General features: G+C 35.6%; 1 protein-coding gene across 2 annotated transcripts in view; it reads right to left on the reverse strand.

Moving 5' to 3' along the window:
- The window catches only part of SPTB (spectrin beta, erythrocytic), a 167,416-nt gene that overhangs the window by 105,674 nt on the left and 41,900 nt on the right, over nt 1-19,842 (reverse strand). For both annotated transcript variants that reach the window (XM_051977816.1, XM_051977817.1), the window contains exon 2: nt 9,348-9,543. In XM_051977816.1, coding sequence (XP_051833776.1) covers nt 9,348-9,492 — 145 coding nt within the window. In that variant the 5' untranslated portion in view covers nt 9,493-9,543. The remainder of the gene's footprint in view (nt 1-9,347; nt 9,544-19,842) is intronic.

Raw genomic sequence — 19,842 nt, forward strand, 5'->3', positions numbered from 1 at the left:
TAATTTTTTTCAACATCGATCCTTGCAAAACCTTGTTCCAAATTTTCCCCTCCTTCCCCCACCTCCTCCCCTAGATGGCAGGTAGTCCAATACATGTTAAATATGTTAAATTATATGTTAAATCCAATATATGTACACATATCTATAGTTATCTTACTGCACAAGAAAAATCGGATCTAGAAAGAAAAAAATTTTGAGAAGGAAAACAAAAATGCAAGCAAACAATAACAGAAAGAGTGAAAATGCTATGTTGTGCTTTACACTCAGCTCCCATAGTCCTCTATCTGGGTGTAGATGGCTCTCTTCATTACTGGACAATTGGAACTGGTTTGAATTATCTCATTGTTGAAGAGAGCCACATCCTTCAGAATTGATCATTGTATAGTTTTTTTGTTACTGTGTATAATTATCTCCTGATTCTGCTCATTTCATTTAGCATCATGTAAGTCTCTCCAGGCCTCTCTGACATCATCCTGTTGGTCATTTTTTTCTGTAATAGAATATTATTGTTCCTTAAAAAATGATGAGCAGGCTGATATCAGAAAAACCTGCAGGGACTTACATGAATTGATGCTAAGTGAAGTGAGTAGAACCAAGAGAACATTGTACACAGCAACAAGATTATGTCAAGATCAGCTTTGATGGACTTGGCTCTTTTCTACAATGAGGTGATTTCAAGGCAATTCCAATAGACTTGTGGTGGAAAGAACTATGAAGACTGAATGTGTATCTAAGCATACTATTTCTACCTTTTCCCGATGGTGGTTTTGCTGGGGGGGGGTTTGTTTCTTGTGTTTTTTTTCCCTTTTTTTGATCTGATACTGAATATGGAGATAATTTTAGAATTGCACATATTAACCTATAGTGGATTGCCTGCTGTTTGGAGAAGGGGAAAGGAAGGAAGGGAGGGAGGGAGAAAAATATGGAACACAAGCTTTTGTAAAGGTAAATGTTGAAAACTATCTTTGCGTGTATTTGAAAAAATAAAAAGCCATTATAAAAATAATTGCAAAAACTTATTCAGTCTCTTGACAGAAAGTCTTCCAGAGCCAGAACTTACTTCTGTTTGGTGGGAGCAGTCAAAAATCTCCCCAAGGGAACTTCCAAGGGGTCCAGGAGTGTTAGAGGGCAAGAATACTACAGACTAGGCTATTGAGGAATCAGGATAGGGCAAGAATATTTACAGGCTAGGCTACTGAGGAATTAGGATATGTATAAATTGACTATTTGCAGCAGGGTCTATGTGTGGTAGAAGTCAAGGAATTAGATGGTGGAATGTAATGCTGGAACCATGTAATTCAATCCACCAGCCTTAGCTGCAGCCTTTGGACCATGACTCTAAGCACAAACTTGCTGTTCTACCATACCTCAGAGACACAGAAGGGCCAAGAATATATACCTATTCTTCTGTGCCTCAAGTTATCATTCCATGCTTAAGAGTCCCCCCCCCCTTTTTTTCAGATGGTCCATGTCTCTCTTGAGAGAGCTAATCTGTTCCTCCCAGTTTTGTCTTCTCTCTTTCAGGTTCACTAGAAGGTACACTGTAGATAGAAAAATTGGGGAGGGGCAGATAAAGAACAAGCAATGTGACTGGACAATTTCTTCCTGACATTAGGTATTTTATCTCCTTTCTACATTCTAACCAAAAGGAGGGAGGGAAAGAAGGGGGGAGAAAAGGAGGGAGGGAGGGAGGAGAAAGAAAGACATATATATATATGTATATACATATATATATATAAAGTATACAGTAAATTATGCTTATTACATCACAAGATATGTAAATTGTGAGGTTCTAAGAGGAGTTTGTTAACAAGGGGAGGTCTTAAAGCATTGAGGTAACTGTATTTACTCAGAATGCATACAGAAAAGACCACTGGGGAAGGGGCATGTATTAATTTATGGTAATAATATTTTAGGTTCATCCAAGCTTAGGTTCACCCAAGGACAGCAAAGAAGGGAGAATTGCACAGGCACCATGTTGGGGGAAATATTTATTGAGGTTTACAATCCAGTGTTCTGTTCTGCATCCTGTTGGTGCTACTTTCTTATTGCTTTATTTCTGTGTTATGTTTTGTAGTAACAGTCCTGTGGTTACTTGGTGATGTGGTCACAGAATATGCTGGCCTATTCATTATTTTAGTGAGACCCATCATTAATGATTTTTGTGGGGCTCAAGAGTGAGAGCAGGTTTGGGCTGGGCTGGGGACAACTATAAGAAGAATCTTATCGAGAGGGATAAAGGGAGTTTTCGTTGAAACAGTTAAGTATTATCTATCTAAAACCATCAATCAACATTATCTGTAATAGGGATAACTAGAAACTTTCCCAGTTAGATGAGGGGTGAAACAAGGATGTCCATTATCACTACTATTATTTAATACCATACTAGAAATGTTACCTTTAGCAAGAAGGGAAAAAAAAATTTGAAGGAATTAGAATTGACAATGAAGAAACAACGCTATCACTCTTTGCAGATGATATGATGGTATATTTAGAGAATTCCAGAGAATCAACTAAGAACTACTTGAAATAATTAACAACTTTAGCAAAATTTCAAGATATAAATTAAACCCTCGTAAATCATCAGCATTTCCATATATTACCCACAAAGCCCAGCAGCAAGAGATAGAAAGAGAAATTCCATTTAAATAACTGTATATAATATAAAACACATGGGAGTTTACCTCTGAAGACAAACCCAGGAACTGTATGAACACAATTACAAAATATTTTTCTTACAAATAAAGTCAGATCTAAATAATTAGAAATGTCTAAACATGCTAATATAATAAAAATAACAATTCTACATAAATTAATTTACTTATTCCATTACCAATCAAATTACTAAAATTATCTTATAGAGCTAGAAAAAACAATAAAATTCATCTAGAAGAATAAAAAGTCAAATATATCAAGGGAATTGATATCATATTAAGGGAATTAATGAAAAAAATGCAAAGGCTTAGCCATGACAGATTTAAATCTATATCATAAAACAGAAATCATCAAAACTATTTGGTACTGACTAATAAATAGAGTAGTGGATCAATAGAATAGGTTAGGTACATAAGACATAGGAGCAAATGACTATAATAATTTGCTGTTTGATAAAGCTAAAGATTTCAGCACACAAAAACTGCTGAGATACTTGGAAAACAGAATGGCAGAAACTAGACATTGAATATCTCAGAGATAATGTCAAAATAGGTACATTATTTAGACTTAAAGGGTAACACTATAAACAAATTAGGAGAAAAAGAGATAGTTTGCCTTTCAGATCTATGAAAAAGAGAAGAATTTATGCACAAACAAGAGACAGAGAAAATTAGGAAATGTAAAATGGATAATTTTGATTATATTAAATTAAAAGCTTTTGGTACAAACAAAACCAATGAAGGAAAGATGGGAAACAATTTTTACAGCCAATGTTTCTGATAAAGATATCAATTCGCAATTAAGTCAAATGTGTAATAGCACAAGTTATTCTCCAACTATTAAATGGTCAAAGGATATGAACAGGCAGTTTTCAGATGAAGAAATTAAGGCTATTTATAATCATATAAAAGTGCTTTAAATCTAAATTCATTAGAAAAATGTGAATCAAAACAACTCTGAGGTACCACATATACCTACCAGATTGGCTAATATGACAAAAAAAGGAAAATGATAAATGTTGGAGAAGATGTGGGAAAATTGGAACACTAACGTATTGTTGGTAGAGTTGTGAACTGATTCAACTATTCTAGATAGCAATTTGGAAATATACCCAAAGGATTATAAAACTGAATACTATTACTGGATCTGTGTCCCAAACAGATCATTAAAAAAAGGGAAAGGATCTATATGTACAAAAATATTTATAGCAGCTCTTTTTGAGGCGGCAAAAAATTAGAAATTGAGGGGATACCCATCAATTAGGGAATGACTGAATAAATTGTAGAAAAGAAATGTAATGGAATACCATTGTGCTATAAGAACTGATGAATAGGTACATTTCAGTAAAACCTGGAAAGACTTATATAAACTGGTGCTGAGTGAAGTGAAAAGAACAGGAGATTATTGCAAATACTAACAGCAATATTGTACAATGATCAACTATGATAGATTTAGCTCTTCTCGGCAATACAACGATCAAAGACAATTCCAAAGCATTCATGATGGAAAATGCTTTCCACATTCAGAGAAAGAACTATCTAGTCTGAATGCAAATCAAAGCATACTATTTTTTTTGTTTTTCATGTTTTTTCCTTTTTGTTCTGATTCTTTCACAATATAACTAATGTGGGAACATGTTTAACATGATTGAATATATAACAAATATCAGATTGTTTGCTGTCTTAGGAAAGGGAAGGCAGAAAAATTTGGAATTCAAAATCTAATAAAAATAAATGGTGAAAACTATCTTTACATGTAACTGGAAAAAATAAAACATTATTACGTTGGAATTTTTTTTTTAAGAGCCTATTTGGAACTATGCTCAAAGAGTTACTAAACTATGCATACCCTTTGATCCAGCAGTGCTTCTACTGGGCTTATATCTCAAAGAGATCTTAAAGGAGGGAAAAGGACCCACATGTGTAAAAATGTTTGTGGCAGCCCTTTTTGTAGTAGCAAGGAACTGGAAACTGAATGGATGCTCATTAGTTGAAGAATGGTTGAATAAGTTATGGTATATGAATGTTATGGAATATTATTGTTCTGTAAGAAACAATCAGCAGGATGATTCTCTCTGGAGAACTGATTCTAAGTGAAATGAGCAGGACCAGGAGATCATTATACTCAGAAACAAGAAGATTATACGATGATCAGTTCTGATGAACGTGGCTTTCTTCAACAGTGAGATAATTCAGACCAGTTCCAATGATCTTATGATGAAAAGCGCCATCTACATCCAGAGAGATAGGAACTGAGGGAACTGTGGGAACTGAGTGTGATTCACAACATAGTATTTTCACTCTTTTTTGTAGTTGTTTGCTTACATTTTATTTTCTTTCTCATTTTTTCCTGTTTGATTTGGTTTTTCTTGTGCAGCAAGATAATTGTATAAATATGTATGCATATATTGGATTTAACATTTATTTCTACCATGTTTAATATATATTGGATTACTTGCCATCTAGGGGAGAGGGTTGGGGAAGGGGGGAAATTGGAACACAAGGTTTTGCAAGGATTAATGATGAAAAATTATCCATGCATATATTTTGAAAATAAAAAGCTTTAATTAAAAAAATGTTAAAGCTTAAGGAAGCCTCCCCACCAAAAAAATTTAGCATCAATTCTGGATTCTGAAGGACTGGAGTATTGCTTCCCCACACCAAATAAAAAGAAGAAAAAAAGGAAAGAAATACCAGGGCCTCTCAGTACAGGCCAATGCCCCCATCCCAAACATTTATAGCTACAAAACACAGCAGCAGCAGCATTAACAGTAGCAGCAACAGCTGTAGCAGCAGCATCATATATATAGGACTTATGGGATACCCTTGCCCAAAGTCATTTACAAAGGGCATTTCTAGAGAGTGATAATAGCCCCTTATTGAAATTGAAAAGAGTCACTGCTATAATTTATGACTCTATATAAGAATTCTAAATGCTCTAAAGGCTCTTAGGAAATGTCAGTCTTCAAATAGATTTCTAAGGAGGGCTTGGGAAAAGCAATGAAGATAGAGCAGCAAATACCTAACATCAGGATAGAGTGACATATGATATCCTCCTAACCAGCCCCATTTCCCAACATACAAAAATCCTTGAGGGTAAGTCATACTAACTGTAACCCTTAGCCTACTGCCTGACATTAATAAATATTTATTGATTGATTGAATATGACTTGATTCAGTACTCATTCATTGAACTGAGTCTTGATTTTGGTTGCAGGTCATTCAAGACAGACACTCCAAGAACAGAGTATATTTTTTAAAATGTTTAATTTTAAAATTATTTTTATTATTTAAATTTAAATTTATTAATTTAAATACTATTATTATTTAATAATAATATTAATAACTATTATTAAATTTAAATTATTTAAATTTAAAATTATTAATAAGGCTCTCTATATTATTGGAAATAGTCAAGAATCTCCACAAGTTGGTGGCTTCCCATTCTGTCCAGTCAAAAGAAGTATTGTAGCATGATAGAGTATAAGTCCTGAAGTCAAGAGCAACCTGAGATCAAATTTCACCTCTAATACTTATTACCACTGTCTCCAGGGCAAGTCACTTTAAGCTCTTTTGAGCAAGAGCTGTATAACCAGAATTAAATCTGTAATATCTAAGCTCCCAGACTTGTGAAAAATAAAAGAGTCATAGTCAAGTATTTTGCAAGCCTTAGAGCACTGTACAAATATTAGCTATTGTTTTAATTTCTAAATGCTGTCATCAAACCTATGATAAAAAAAATTAGTCACGTGGTTAGAATAATGAATGACTGATATATTTCACTGGTATCCTTGCACTGTCCAAAGAAATCAGGGAAGGTCCCCAGAACATTGATGGAATCTCTTGTATTGAAATTACAGTAAGAAAGAATCAGTAGAACCTAGATTTAGAAGTGGAAGGGACTTTGGATTCCATCAAGTCCTATCCCTTGATTTTACAAATGAGGAAACCGAAGCACAGAGAACTTTAAATTGCTTGCCCTGGGACTTAACAGGTAGAATTGACTGAGGTTAAATTTAAACATAGGTCTTTCTTGATTTTCCACTGCTATAACTATTACTACTTCAGGACAAATTTAGGTTCTTGTTTAATAAAGAAAATAATGTCCCTTTTATGTCAATAAACTTTGATCTTGAAATTTTTTTTTAAAAAATTCTCTACATATATATTCCAATAAAAAATGTTATGTTGATGGTTATACTGGAAGTACAGTTTCAGAAGAATTGCATCTCACCTACATCAACAGAAGTACCACCCATATAGATGAGGTCATAAGCTTATCTGAGTATCTGAGAATGACTTACAAACTCTTTGGTGGTGAGTCACCCAAGTGAAAACTATGACATCATTAGTGAGAGCTCTTTCCTCTACTCTCCTGGAGTCTAATGTTTGATTCCAATATATTGTGCACCTCCCTGATGTTATGATCCTCTTCAAGAACAAAGGACAAACAACAACAATCCTGGCTTTGCAATAATGAGATCAGCACCAACCTAATCTATGTCTAAGTTACCTCTAAAATCAAAAGGAAAGTCAAACAGTTTGAAAGAAACTCAAAAACAGAGGAATGATATATGATAAAGGTATTTTCTTAGGGGCCTATCATTTCAGAAACAGAAAAGGGAAGATCTAATTTTCATGTGCATCCTGAGCAAGTTCTACCATGCAAGGAATAACTCACACATATATATCATACTATGGCCCAGCCAACACTAGTTCTGTATGTTAGAAGAATAATAATAAAGTCAAAATAGTCCAATGTTTTGATACTGGCTAAAGGAGGAATTACAAATGCAAACAAATTGGTGTTATCTCTCCCACTAACAGAAATGTAATTTTTAAAAAACTGGATTTGGAATCAGACGACCTGCTGGGTTAAAAATCTTTGCTATGATGCTTTTTACCTGTGAGAATTTGAAGAAGACACAACAATACTGGGCCACAATTTCCTCCACAGTAAAATGAGGGGAGTAGGACTAAATTACCTTAGAGTTCCCTTCTATGATCCTATAATGTAGAGGGAAATATTGAGGGAAGAACAAAAACAAGATGATAATTTCTCAATTAGTCAAATCAAGACACTTATAGAATAAGACAGAGGCTATTATTATACTATTGTGTTATATATATAGGAGAGCAGAAGCAGAGAGAATGTTGTGTGTGAAAAAGGTATCCTTAGATACTTTCTAATACATAGGTAAGATATAGGACAAGATTAGCATCAAAACCTTCAGCTCTGCCAAGAACCAAAAAGTTTGTTTTAAAGGAGTCTTCTAAAAGAGAGCAGAAAAGGAAATAAGTTCACTCAATAAACTTAAATTGACACAGTATTTTAAGGTTTACACATCCTTTGAACAATATCCTTCAAAAAAACCATATAAAATGCAAATTTTAAAGTATTTATTTGGTATGTATCTCTTTAACACTCTGGTGAAGCCTATGGACATCTTCTCAGGATGTTTTTAAATGAATAAAATAAATATATAGAATTACCAAAGGGAATGAATTATGTTGAAATATGCTTATCAAAATAATACCCCCCAAAATTCATGGATTCCACTGAAGGCTTCATTGAGAATCCCTGGAAAGTGTAAGGAATACAAACTATAGAACTAGCAGATTTGTACTTCACTAACAGCAAAGCTTTCCACCAAGGAAAAGAGAAATAAAATAGGAAATAAATAGGGAAATAAAAGGAAAAGGAACATGTTCTTTTATGAAGGAGGTTACTAAAACCAAATATGGTTCAGGCAAAAGGAATGATGATCAAAAATCCTTCAAAATGTCCAGGATCCAGGTTATTCTGGGCCAGGACTTAGTAATGGAGATCCATCACAGTAAAGATCAAACAACAAAAATGATATCCCAGTAAGTGAGAATGATAGTTCAGTAAGAAAGAAAGAAAAGAAATTATATTGGAGATTTAGGATTTTTAAAAATGAGCTGATAGCAACAACAAATACAAAAAACAAGCAAACAAACAACCAACAACCTCCACAAACTCCATTACACATTTAGTAGGTGAAAATAAGTGAAATTCAAGAGTTTACCTCAGAAAACCTTCCCCTCCTCCTCTTTGGAGTCCTGAGAAGGCAGACTGTTCTCAATTTCACACTTATACTCTTTTCTTGTAGTACCCTAGGTAGGTATGATCATTCCAGAGCTTTTTGAGGAGTTACACCTCCTGGACAATCCTCCAGATGGGAGGAAGGTAAAGGAGAAAGGAGATATGATGATATAATTATCCATCCTTAATACACTGATTATTTCATTCAGTTGACTAAGTTTTCTTTGACTCTTGAATTTGGCTACAGGTCACTCAGGATGGCCACTTCAAGTTGCTATGAGTACAGCACACACACACACACACACACACACACACACACACACACGCACACACACAGAGCTACCACTTCCTTTTTCATAGGATGAAATATGAATGAAGCTGAGGACAGGTGTGAACAGTGGCTGTTGCCTGTACTATGGAACAAGCTCAGAGCACAGATGGAAGACTGAATCCCCAGTGGGCAACCTCCCATCAGGTATCAGCAGGTTTCGCCCAGCATCCCCAACAGTCTCCCTGCCATTCATGCTCAAAGTCTTGGGAATATAGGTGGTCTTGTTTTGGAAAGAAGGGTACTGAGGAAGATTCCCCCACCCCCAGACTTGTCCCTTCACAATTCAGAAGAGTACCTGCTAGGGCCTTGATCCGAGACCTCTCAAAGAGCCTGGCGGAGCTATTGTCATTGTCCAACTCATTGTCTGGGGAATCCCAGCGGGCGTTGATCCTGCTGTACTGCTGGATGCCCACGTTGTCAAACTCAGTGGCGGATGTCATGTCGGGAGGCTCTCAGCAGCAGCTCCTGCCTCAGTCCTCATGAAAGGGCCCCTGGAGGGAGAGCAACATGTATTGAAGGGTTAGCTCCCCACCCCTTCGGACTTTTTCTCAGGGGAAACTTATTCGGAGCCTCTGACAGAAACAGATCCTTGTAAGAGCAGCACACTGTGACATCTGCTTGAGCATGCTTTCCACCTGAGGTTCCTGGATCATACGTTATGAAATATTGCAGCAGCAGCGGCAGCAAAGTAACAATGACGGCGGCAACAGTGGCAGTGGCAGTAGAAGGGACAAGGAGAACTGCATGCAGTAAGAGTCAGGGCAGCCGGCAGGTGGAGACGTCAGTTGCAGTTGCAGAGCTCCCCACCCCCCCTTCCCGGGCTTGAGACAGACTCTTGTTGGGGTCGGGCTCCAGAGGCTGCAGAGGCAACTGCGCTGAGGAGAGAAGCATCTGCCCACCAAATTGAGGCCAGGACGCAATGGGGAGGAGGGGGGAGGGAGGGAATAGGGAAGACCGAAAGACAGGGGAGGGAGGAAACTGGGGAATAGGCTGACTGTAGCTTGAAAAGAAAAATGAAAAAAATGGGGAAAATGGAAATGGAAAAAGCCAACTTAGGGCTGTCTCCAAAGCTTCTGAGCTTGTGGCAACTCATTCTGGAGAAAGTTCACTCAGATATCCTGCTAAAAGGATTCTCTTGCTATAGATATTGATGAGGCTGTGCCTTTGTGGGAGTGGGGGTGGGGTATGTATATAGGGGGTGGGGGGAGAACGGCTCTCTTTACCTAAGTGGAGCCAAGTGCTCCATGGGCAAAAAAAGGGGGTGCTCCTGTTGAAATCCAGTGAGCCACAGAACCTGGCTTGACCTGCCCCTGGAATATCCAAGTCTAAGAAGTAAGAACTACCACCAACATTATGATGCTTTGCCAGGGAACAATTAGTGACTGCAAGTTCTTTATATAAGGTGCAGCTTCAGAAACCCCAAATCCTAGGTTTGTTGCTACTTATTTATTTAGTTGTATGACCTTTGAAATGTTTTGTACTCCTTGAGTACAATTCTCTCTGTAAAATGGAACCGATAATCCTAGATTCCCAATGACCTCCAACCAGTCCCCTAAAGTTATTTCCCAGACTCATGAGATAATATCTATAAAATATTTCAGTTAGGGGCAGCTAGATGGAGAAGTGGATAGAGAAGCAGCCCTGAAGTCAAGAGGACCTTAGTTCAATTCTGGTCTCAGACACTTAACACTTCCTAGCTGTGTGACCCTGGGCAAGTCACTTAACCCCAATTGTCTCAGGGGAAAAAATTCAGATAAGATAAGCTTTTTATTCAGAACATACTGGAAGAGACTTCTATCAGTTAATAATAATAGAAACAAAGGATAAAATCTGTGACCAACAATATTTTTTAAATTCATTTTTGTTTTTTTATTTTTAAAGAAGAAATGCAGATAACAATTTAATCTCATTGTAACCTGAAGTAATAGTGCCTTATTTCTTAGGAGTACAAGAGCACTACAAACTTTTATCTCACATAAATTTACTTCAGACTATCCTCCTTTTTCAATACGCCCTACTCAGGCCACAACTCATATCTGTAGGGGTCACAGTCCCCTCTGTTGTCATTGTCATTAGTCCTTATCTGGCCTCTTAGGTAAGTTCTGGGATTCCCCTAGCAGTGCTAGCCTTAGCATAGACAAAGCTCTTATTTCCATGTGGTCGTTGTTATTGTTTAATCCAATTTTTATAGATATAGTTATAGTTATATAGAGGGAACAGTGATAATACAAGATAAGCCTTAGGCTGTCACGCTTATGTCTTAACCTCTTTTGTGTCATGAACCTCTTTGGCAATCCTATGTAGCCTTCAGATCCCTTCTTAGTACTATGTTTTTGAATGCACAAAATAAAATATACAGAATAAACAAAGGAAACCATTACATTGAAATACATCCATAAAAAAAGTTCACAGAACCCAGGTTAAGAACAATGCTCTAGAATTATTTTGTTTAATCCTCTTTGTGCCAAACCCACCATCCAGAATCACAGGGATAGCATACAGTCAGGTTCAGTTCTTTCTGTTGTTCCCTACCCCTCATTTCATATGGGGCTTTTGTTACAGCTTGTCTTATTACTCATCCACCTCATTAAAAACAATATGCTCTTGTGGTGCTTTACACAGGACAGCACCAAAGGAAGTAAATATAGATTCTTAAAAACAGCAACAATTTTATCACAGTGTTTGTCACTCACTCATCTTTCAACATTTTTTTCAGTCAGAAAAGGAAGCATATACAGAATGAAAGCTAATTGTACCATGCTATGTATTATACAATACTATCCTGAATTATACAATGCTATGCTGTGTTGTCATGCCATATGATACCTTGTAATAACCTAGGGGAAGGGGAAGGGGAAGCAATTTACTTCAATCATGAGACTCCTTTGCTTCTTTAAAAGGGACAGATTGGCCTAAATAAGCTGTCTCTGGTAGAGCAGTTCTTGACTGAACTAGCCAACTAGCCTGGGCCCGATTAAAAAAAAAAATATTCACTTTTCCTTCTGTGCTACATTTGCTAATACTACTCACTCATAAGGGAGAAGGGCCATACACACATTCAAACAAAAATGTGGCCAAAGCTTCCTAGGAAGAACAAAACTCTAGAGAGGTCTGATCGAACTGTGCATGATGGAGGTAACAGGACCCTGGGCCTTCGTCAGAGTCCTGTGCTATTTTTAAGAGTAGCAGAGAAAGGAACAGCCAGTGAAGGACGGGGGAATGAAATTACCCTTGCCTTGACTCCGTAAATAAGTCTGTCCCAGAAAGAACAGACTTAGCAGGCAAACTGGTAGGCCTGGAGTTCGAGACAAGATTGATTGCTCTGGGTTCAGGAAAGCAGCAACTCAATAACAATTCATCTTGCTTAAAATATCCTTTCTGTGACAAGGAGACAGAAAATGATGGCAAAAACCAAATAGTATCTTGTCTCAGGTTTTTTAAAACAATAACAACAACAACAAAACTTAAGAGAATTGTTCCCTTGAATATAAATAAGTGAAGACTGTTCAAAGAATGATAGGTAGGTCCCATGTCCTACTTGCTCTTTAAGGTATGTTCTGCAAAGCTTCTGTTACCAGGTGGCATCCCAGGGAAAGCAATTTATACCGAGAAAGAATGTTTGCCTGGTAGGGTGAATTCCTTCACATAGTCAAGTGGGCAGCAAGATATCTACACGTGATCAGCAGGAGAAATGCTGAGAGATCTCTAATGGATGGTATGAATTATATACATTTAAACAAGACGACGGAAGGGAAGAAAGTAAGGTAAAACCGGGGGAAAATTGCTTTGTAATTTAAGATTAAATTTATGCTCAATTTAATCCAATCTTTCCCCACAAGTTCTCTCACTTTTTAATTTTTTTTTTTGAGGAGAGGAGATCAATTAGGGTTAAGTGACTTGCCTAGGATCACACAGCTAGTGTCTGAGGCCAGATTTGAAGTCAAGCCCCCCAGATTCTAGGGACAACCCTCTAACAACTATATTATCTAGCTGTCCCTTTTACATTTACATGGCCCTGAAAAAAAGTTTTGCCATAAGAAGGCAAGATTCTATGTAGGATAGGTTTATAATCAATTAGCTTTATCTACAAGTTCATAGCTATGGGTTTAGGGTCTGCATTTTTGTTCTTGTTCAGTTGGGGATTTTCCATGACCTCTTTTGGGGATTTTCTTGGCAAAGATACAGCAGGGTTTGCCATTTTCTTCTCTAACTCATCTTACAGAAGACTGAGGCAAATAGGAGTAGGTGACTTGTCCAATGTCACACAGTTTTATAAATGTCTGAAGCCAGATTTAAACTCAGGAAAATAAGTCTTCCGACACCCACACTATCCACCACATCCTCTAAACTGCCCTTAGATTTGGTTCAGGATTAAATTTACTGAAAGAGAAAAAAATCAAGGCTAACCTAAGATCTATAACTACAGAAAGATGTAGTGGGAAGTAGCCTGAATTTGGAATTGTAGGACCCAAATTCAATTTCCATTTCTCCTACAAATAAACTATGTGATTTTGGACAAGTCACAATGTCTCTGGGCCTCAGGAGTTTTTCTGTAAAGTAAATGGGTTAGATAACCTATAAAAATCCTTTCTGGCTCTAAATAATCCTTCTAACCCAATCCAGATTCTGAGGGAATAAAAGAATCTCAGAATGGAGGTTGGTGCATCAATACTAGTTGAACTGTATTCCAATCTTCTTATCTCTCAAGCAAAATAAAAGATAGCATATTCTACTGGCCATACAACATTGATAAGAAGCAAGGAGTCAAAATATATTTCTAGAGAAAGGAAAATGGGAGGAAGATATTTGGGTAGAGAAAAGAAAATGAGAAATTATTAGACCAAAGTAAGAATAATCAAGTCAGCTGTGTCTAGCTCTCCTCTTGCTATGGAGAAACCCTTAGACATAGAATTTAGATCTTTCAATTTATCAAGCATTTATTAAGTACTTAATATATGCCAAGTACTTTGTAAGGCACCCAAACCACAAAGAGAATAATAAAAATAAGCCCTGCTCTTAAGGAGCTTATACTCTATTGAATGACACATATAAATAATAATTATGTACAAAGTTAAAACAAAACAAATTTTTTATTTTAGTGGAGGAACACTAGCAACTAGAGAGATAAGGACACATCTGTAGGAAGCAGCACTTGAACCACACTTGGTGAAACTAATACGGCAGAGATGAAAAAGGCAAGATGTACAAAAGCAAATGGAGATGAAATGTTGGTATGGAAAAGAAGAAATAGATCAGTTTGACAGTACTTCACCCATGTGTGAGAGGAAATAATGTGAAATATCTAGAAAAAGAGGTTGGAACCCACATGTGAAAGGCTTTAAATACCAAAAAGAAGAATGTGTATTTTTACTAGAGGCACTAGGGAACACTTGTTCATCGAAGGGTTTTGTTTGATTTTTAAAGCAAGTGAATGATTTGTTATAATTGAGCTTTAATAACTATTCTTATTATATCATCTTTGGCTACCTTTATTTTCTTCTACTGCCAGCTCATTTTGATATGGGGGCAAGTAGGATCAGAAGTTAATCCTTAGGGCAGCTAGATGGCTCCATGGATAGAGTACTAGCTCTGAAGTTAAGAGGACCTGAATTCAAATGTGACCTTCACACTTCCTGCCTGTGTGATCTTGGGCAAGTCACTTAATCCCAAATGCCTCAGCCAAAAAAAAAGTTCATCCTTGCAATTCCTTCTAAAAAGTAGGAGCTTCTATGTGGTAGGCATTGCATTAAGCATTGGGGATATATTAAAAAAAAAAAAAAGGCACACACTATCCTTTCATTCAAGGAGCTCATACTGTAATAGAGGTGAGAATATACAAATATTTATGCATACTAAAGGCAGATAGATGGTATAGTGACTAGACCAGTAATAGTGGAGTCTGAGTTCAAATCCAGCCTAACTGTGTAACTCTGGCAAATCACTTAGCCCTGTTTGCCTCAGTTAAAATATGAGCTGGAGAAGGTTAAAGACAAACTATTCTGGTATTGCCAAGAAAATCCCAAAGGGGGTTACAAAGAGTAAGACATTCCTAAAATGATCTAACATGTACATACTAAGATACACACAGATTTGTACATGTACACATTTATGTATATGTGTGTACATATGTAAATATAGATAGACAGATAGATAGCTATGTAATCTCAGAGGGGACTAGGAGTATGGAGAGGAAAGATTCAGAAAAAGTTTCTTGTAGAGAAGGGATTTGAACTAACTTTTCAAAAAAACCCAGAAAAGTGAGGAAGTAAAGAACATTCCAAGAATGGGGTCATGTGCCAAGAGCATAATGTAAGCCAGAGTAGCTGGTTCACAGAGTGCATGGAAGGGAATAAAGAGGAAAAAAAGTAGAATGATAGAATGAGCCCAGATTGCGAAGGGCTTTAAATGCCAGAGCATTGTATATTTAATCCAGAATTTATCCCAGTGCCTGGCATAAGGTAATCACTTAATAAATGTTTATTGACTAACATTAATTATGGAAGCAAGAAGCATTGGAGCTTACTTAGTATGGTTGGCTTTAGGGAAATTACTTAGGCAGCTAACTGAAAGACTATTGCAATAGTCCAATAATAAGATGGAGTAGCTAGATGGCACAGTGGGTAGAACATTGGGCCTCATGTAAGAAGACATTTTCCTGAGTTCAAATCCAGCCTCATGGCAGCTATATGACCCTGGGCAAGTCATTTAATCCTGTTTAATTCAGTTTCCTCATCTGTAAAATGAGCTGGAGAAAAAAATAGCTGTCAAATATAGATAAAAATGGAAGAACTACATCACTGGTTGTGCTTACTAAATCAAGAGAGTCATTTGTCAATCTCATCTACCAACTATATAAAGATTTTTGTTGAACTTAAAGAAAAACTTCCATTGTCAATCAGTTGTTTTTGCAAAGTAACCAGAAAGTATCATAGATTTTCATTAAAAAAAATTGATTCAAAACGCAACAAAATTCCGTTTAGAAGATTTTGAACAGTTTAGAAAATTCTTTCCAAGTTTTTTTTTTAAACACATTGATATGAGGGTGTATATATATATATGTTTGCTTTCTGTAACAAAGTTACAGAACAATGGAAACATTTCTAAAGATCAGTTTTCAAGATGGTCTCTCCATTGCACCGTTTCTTTAAAAAGTTGTACTTTTTCACTCATTGTTAAAATGTTGCCTTTACCTTAAAGGATCAAATTTGTTTTCTTTAAAAAATATCTGTTAGCAGAAAATGTCTATGGCACACTACTGACAACTAATTGTCATCACAGAAATTTTGCAACAATTGTCTCTGGAAAAGAAAAATGTGTGTGTAATTAATCTTGAAATTCATTAAGAAATAATTGTGTGTTAGAGCAATTATTTCATTAGTGGTAACAGTTTATTCATAAACAATTTTATTTAAAAAGTAAATTACTGTTGAAAATTTCCTTTAGTGACTCATAATAACAATTGTCCTTCCTGTGTTTTGTTATCAAATGGTCATACCATAATTTGGTAAATTTAGAAAATTCCCTATTTTCCTTTGATCTATTAGAAAACCTCCCCCCACACTGCATCATTTATTCTAATATCTGTTTCCTCAAATCTTCAGTGATGTTTTCTATGTATGTTCTAACAGGATTTATTAGCAGATGAATGTTCTATAGTATCTCACCATATAATTTTCTGCATGTTATTTTGGCCATTTTTGTTTGTGGTTGGAAGAACAAGTTTTTTACAATGATATATGTACCTTTTTGTTTCTCGCTAGTATATAAGAAACTTCCAAATAGTCTTTTAGAAATTTATCATTAAGCTTACTTAAACTACAAAGTATTTGTATTGAGTATTGCGTAACTTTAAACACTGATGAAAAAAATAAGTTTTCTTCCTGTTCAAGATACTTAGCTTTCAAATGTTCCACTGTAATATCTGTAAATTATCATTATTTAATATTTCAAGGTATAACATAAATACATGCAAAATTCATCATTAACAGCAATGAAGACCCATAGATTAATGAATGACTAAACAAACATGAATCTAATGAAATATTGCTATACTATAAGAAAAGATGAATATGATGAATATAGAGAAGCATGGAAAGACTCATCTGAACTTAGGTCCTGTGAAGTTAGCAAAGCCAAGAAACAATATACACAATGATTATCATGATGTAAATTAAAAGAGCAACAACTACAAAACAAATGAACATGAATGTTGCAAAATGATAAAGAACAAGCTTCAAAGAAGAGATATGAAAAGACACCTCCCTCTTACTCCTTTGTGGAGCTGGGAGGCCCATGGCTGTGGAACATTAGCAGGCAATTTAGTTGACAATGAATAAAATACTGACTCTGGAATCAGTAAAACGAGTTTAAATCCAATTTTAGACCCTTACCTTACCAGACCTTATCAGCTACATGATTTTAAGCAACTCACTTAGCCCATTTGCCTCAGTTTCTCATCTATAAATTAAGGATTAATTAATTTATTTAATAGCCTCTACCTTCCAGGGTTCTTATGAAAATCAAATGAAATAACAATTGTAAAGTGTTTAGCATAGTGTCTGGCACATATAAGAGTTATATAAATTTTAGCTATTATTACATATATTCTCAGATTTTTGGGATAGATTGTTTTTGCTAATTGTTTTTTTCTTTTTCTTTAAAAAACTTAATGTTATATGATGTGGATCTCTGGGAGAAACAAGGAGATGCATACCAGAGGGAATTTAAATAATATAAGAACAAAAGCTATCAACAAAAATTTTATTTAAAAAAAAACCAGTAGTGGGAAAGTGTCAGCTTTAACATTTTTTCATTCTTTTGTGCTCACATTATTAACTTGCTCTTCAACCTGTATTTTTGAAGGACTTTTTCTAAGCTACTTATCCATTTTATGAGAAATAGTTAGAACTAAATAATACATATTCTAATAGATAATCTAGATAAAACAAGATAATATAATTTTTAAATCTATTTAACCAGGCTCTGATAAAGTATGATATGTCACAATATGTTGAAAGTGAGTGAAAGAATGAGGATATCACTGTCAACCTCTTTTCTTTGTAGATCTCCAACCCTTCTTTCTAAAGTTATCTCAAAAACTATATGTGACATGATTATCTGACATACAGACAATGAAAAAGTGCCCATAACAATTTATTAAATATTCATAAAGATCAGGTTCCTTCTCACTTTTTAGGTTACAAAAAACTTTAAAAACTATATTTAGTTTGACAAATGATTGTTTGCACAGTGAATATAAGCTAAAGTTAGTATGATCATTTTACTGAAAGAAACTTGAATATATCTTAGGAATAGGACAGCCTTGTAAATAATCATTGTTATTTATGATTCCACTCATTTTGTCAGCATAGCTAGTCAAGTAAGTGAATTTCTTTCATTAATAATCAAAAGATAAATGTTCTGATTTCAATTAAACGGAAAGTTTTCAACATAAAGTCATTCCTCTTTTTTTATTGTGGTTTTACTTAATGGATGATGTTAGATTTTAATCTTTTCTTCATGTTTGGTTATTTTAGGTCAGCTTAGCTAGACTTTATGGTTCAAGATGAGGATTACTGTAGAAGGCAAGAAATGTAGGTTGAGGCTAAGTTATCAAAGCCTTGAAATGCCAAATAGACCTTTATATTTTGTTCTAGAGTTACTAGGGAGTCACTGAAGTTTATTGAGTTAAAGGTTGGGAGCTAACATGATCAAACCTGTGCTTTAGGACAATCCAATGAGAGTTTTGTGAAAGATAATTTGGAGAAGGAAGAGACTTGAAGCAGAGAGATCAATTAAGAAGCTATTGCAATAGTATTTTGATGAATGACCAAGAAGGTAGTTGTTTGAGTAGCAAGAACATGCTACAGAGAACTGATGAAGGATGCTCATCTTCTCACAAAGTTAATTAACTCAGTATGCAGAATGAAAAGCAGTTTCAAACATGGTCAGTGTGCACATTTGTTATACCTGATTGCTTAATTGTCACAAGGAAAGATTTGGTTTTTTTTAATGCTATAGTTTGGGTTGGGGGGCAGGAATTTGGGGTTAACTGTCAAAAATAAAGAGTCACTGAAGCACCTTTAAACAGAGAGGCAGACAAGGTAGACAGTTTTAAAACACTGAATTTATTAATCCAAAAAAGCAATCAAGATCTGAAACTTCATATATTATCCTCTTTTTTGTTTGTTTTTTAAATAGAAATGTTCACATTAATTGGTATTTGCTGATTAGTAAGAAACAAAAATTATTTTTTTAATCTGAAAAAAACAAAAGAAATGCTATGGAGATAGAAATGACATGATTTGTCAGCTGACTGGATACTCAAAAATTATGTAAAGTGAGGAGTTAAAGATAATAGTGAGGTGATAAACATAAATAACTGCAAGAGTAGTGGTACTATTTAATAGAAAGGAAAATTTAGGAGAAGAGTATAGATCTTTTTTGGGGGGGGAAAGAGAAAATAATGTAAACTCAATCATTCACTTCTGCTCATCCTAGCCTATTCAGTTTCCCATCCAAAACAAAACACAAAGGGTGCATGGGGTGGGTGGGTGGTGAATATTGTCTGTCTGTCAGGGTGTGCTGCACACACACACAGAACCCTTAATTGAAGAGTACCACTAAGCAATGTAGAAAATTGTCGAGGGAGAAGAAAAGGGATGCTTGGATATTGGACCACTTAAGGCAATTCTGCTGTAGATGTCTCTCCTAGTAGCTGCCCTGAAAATCCCACATTCTGCAGTGGAATGAGTTGTTGTGTCAGTCATGTCTGATTCTTCATGACCTCA

This window comes from Antechinus flavipes, chromosome 2 (genome assembly GCF_016432865.1).
Source record: "Antechinus flavipes isolate AdamAnt ecotype Samford, QLD, Australia chromosome 2, AdamAnt_v2, whole genome shotgun sequence".
Lineage (NCBI taxonomy): Eukaryota > Metazoa > Chordata > Mammalia > Dasyuromorphia > Dasyuridae > Antechinus > Antechinus flavipes.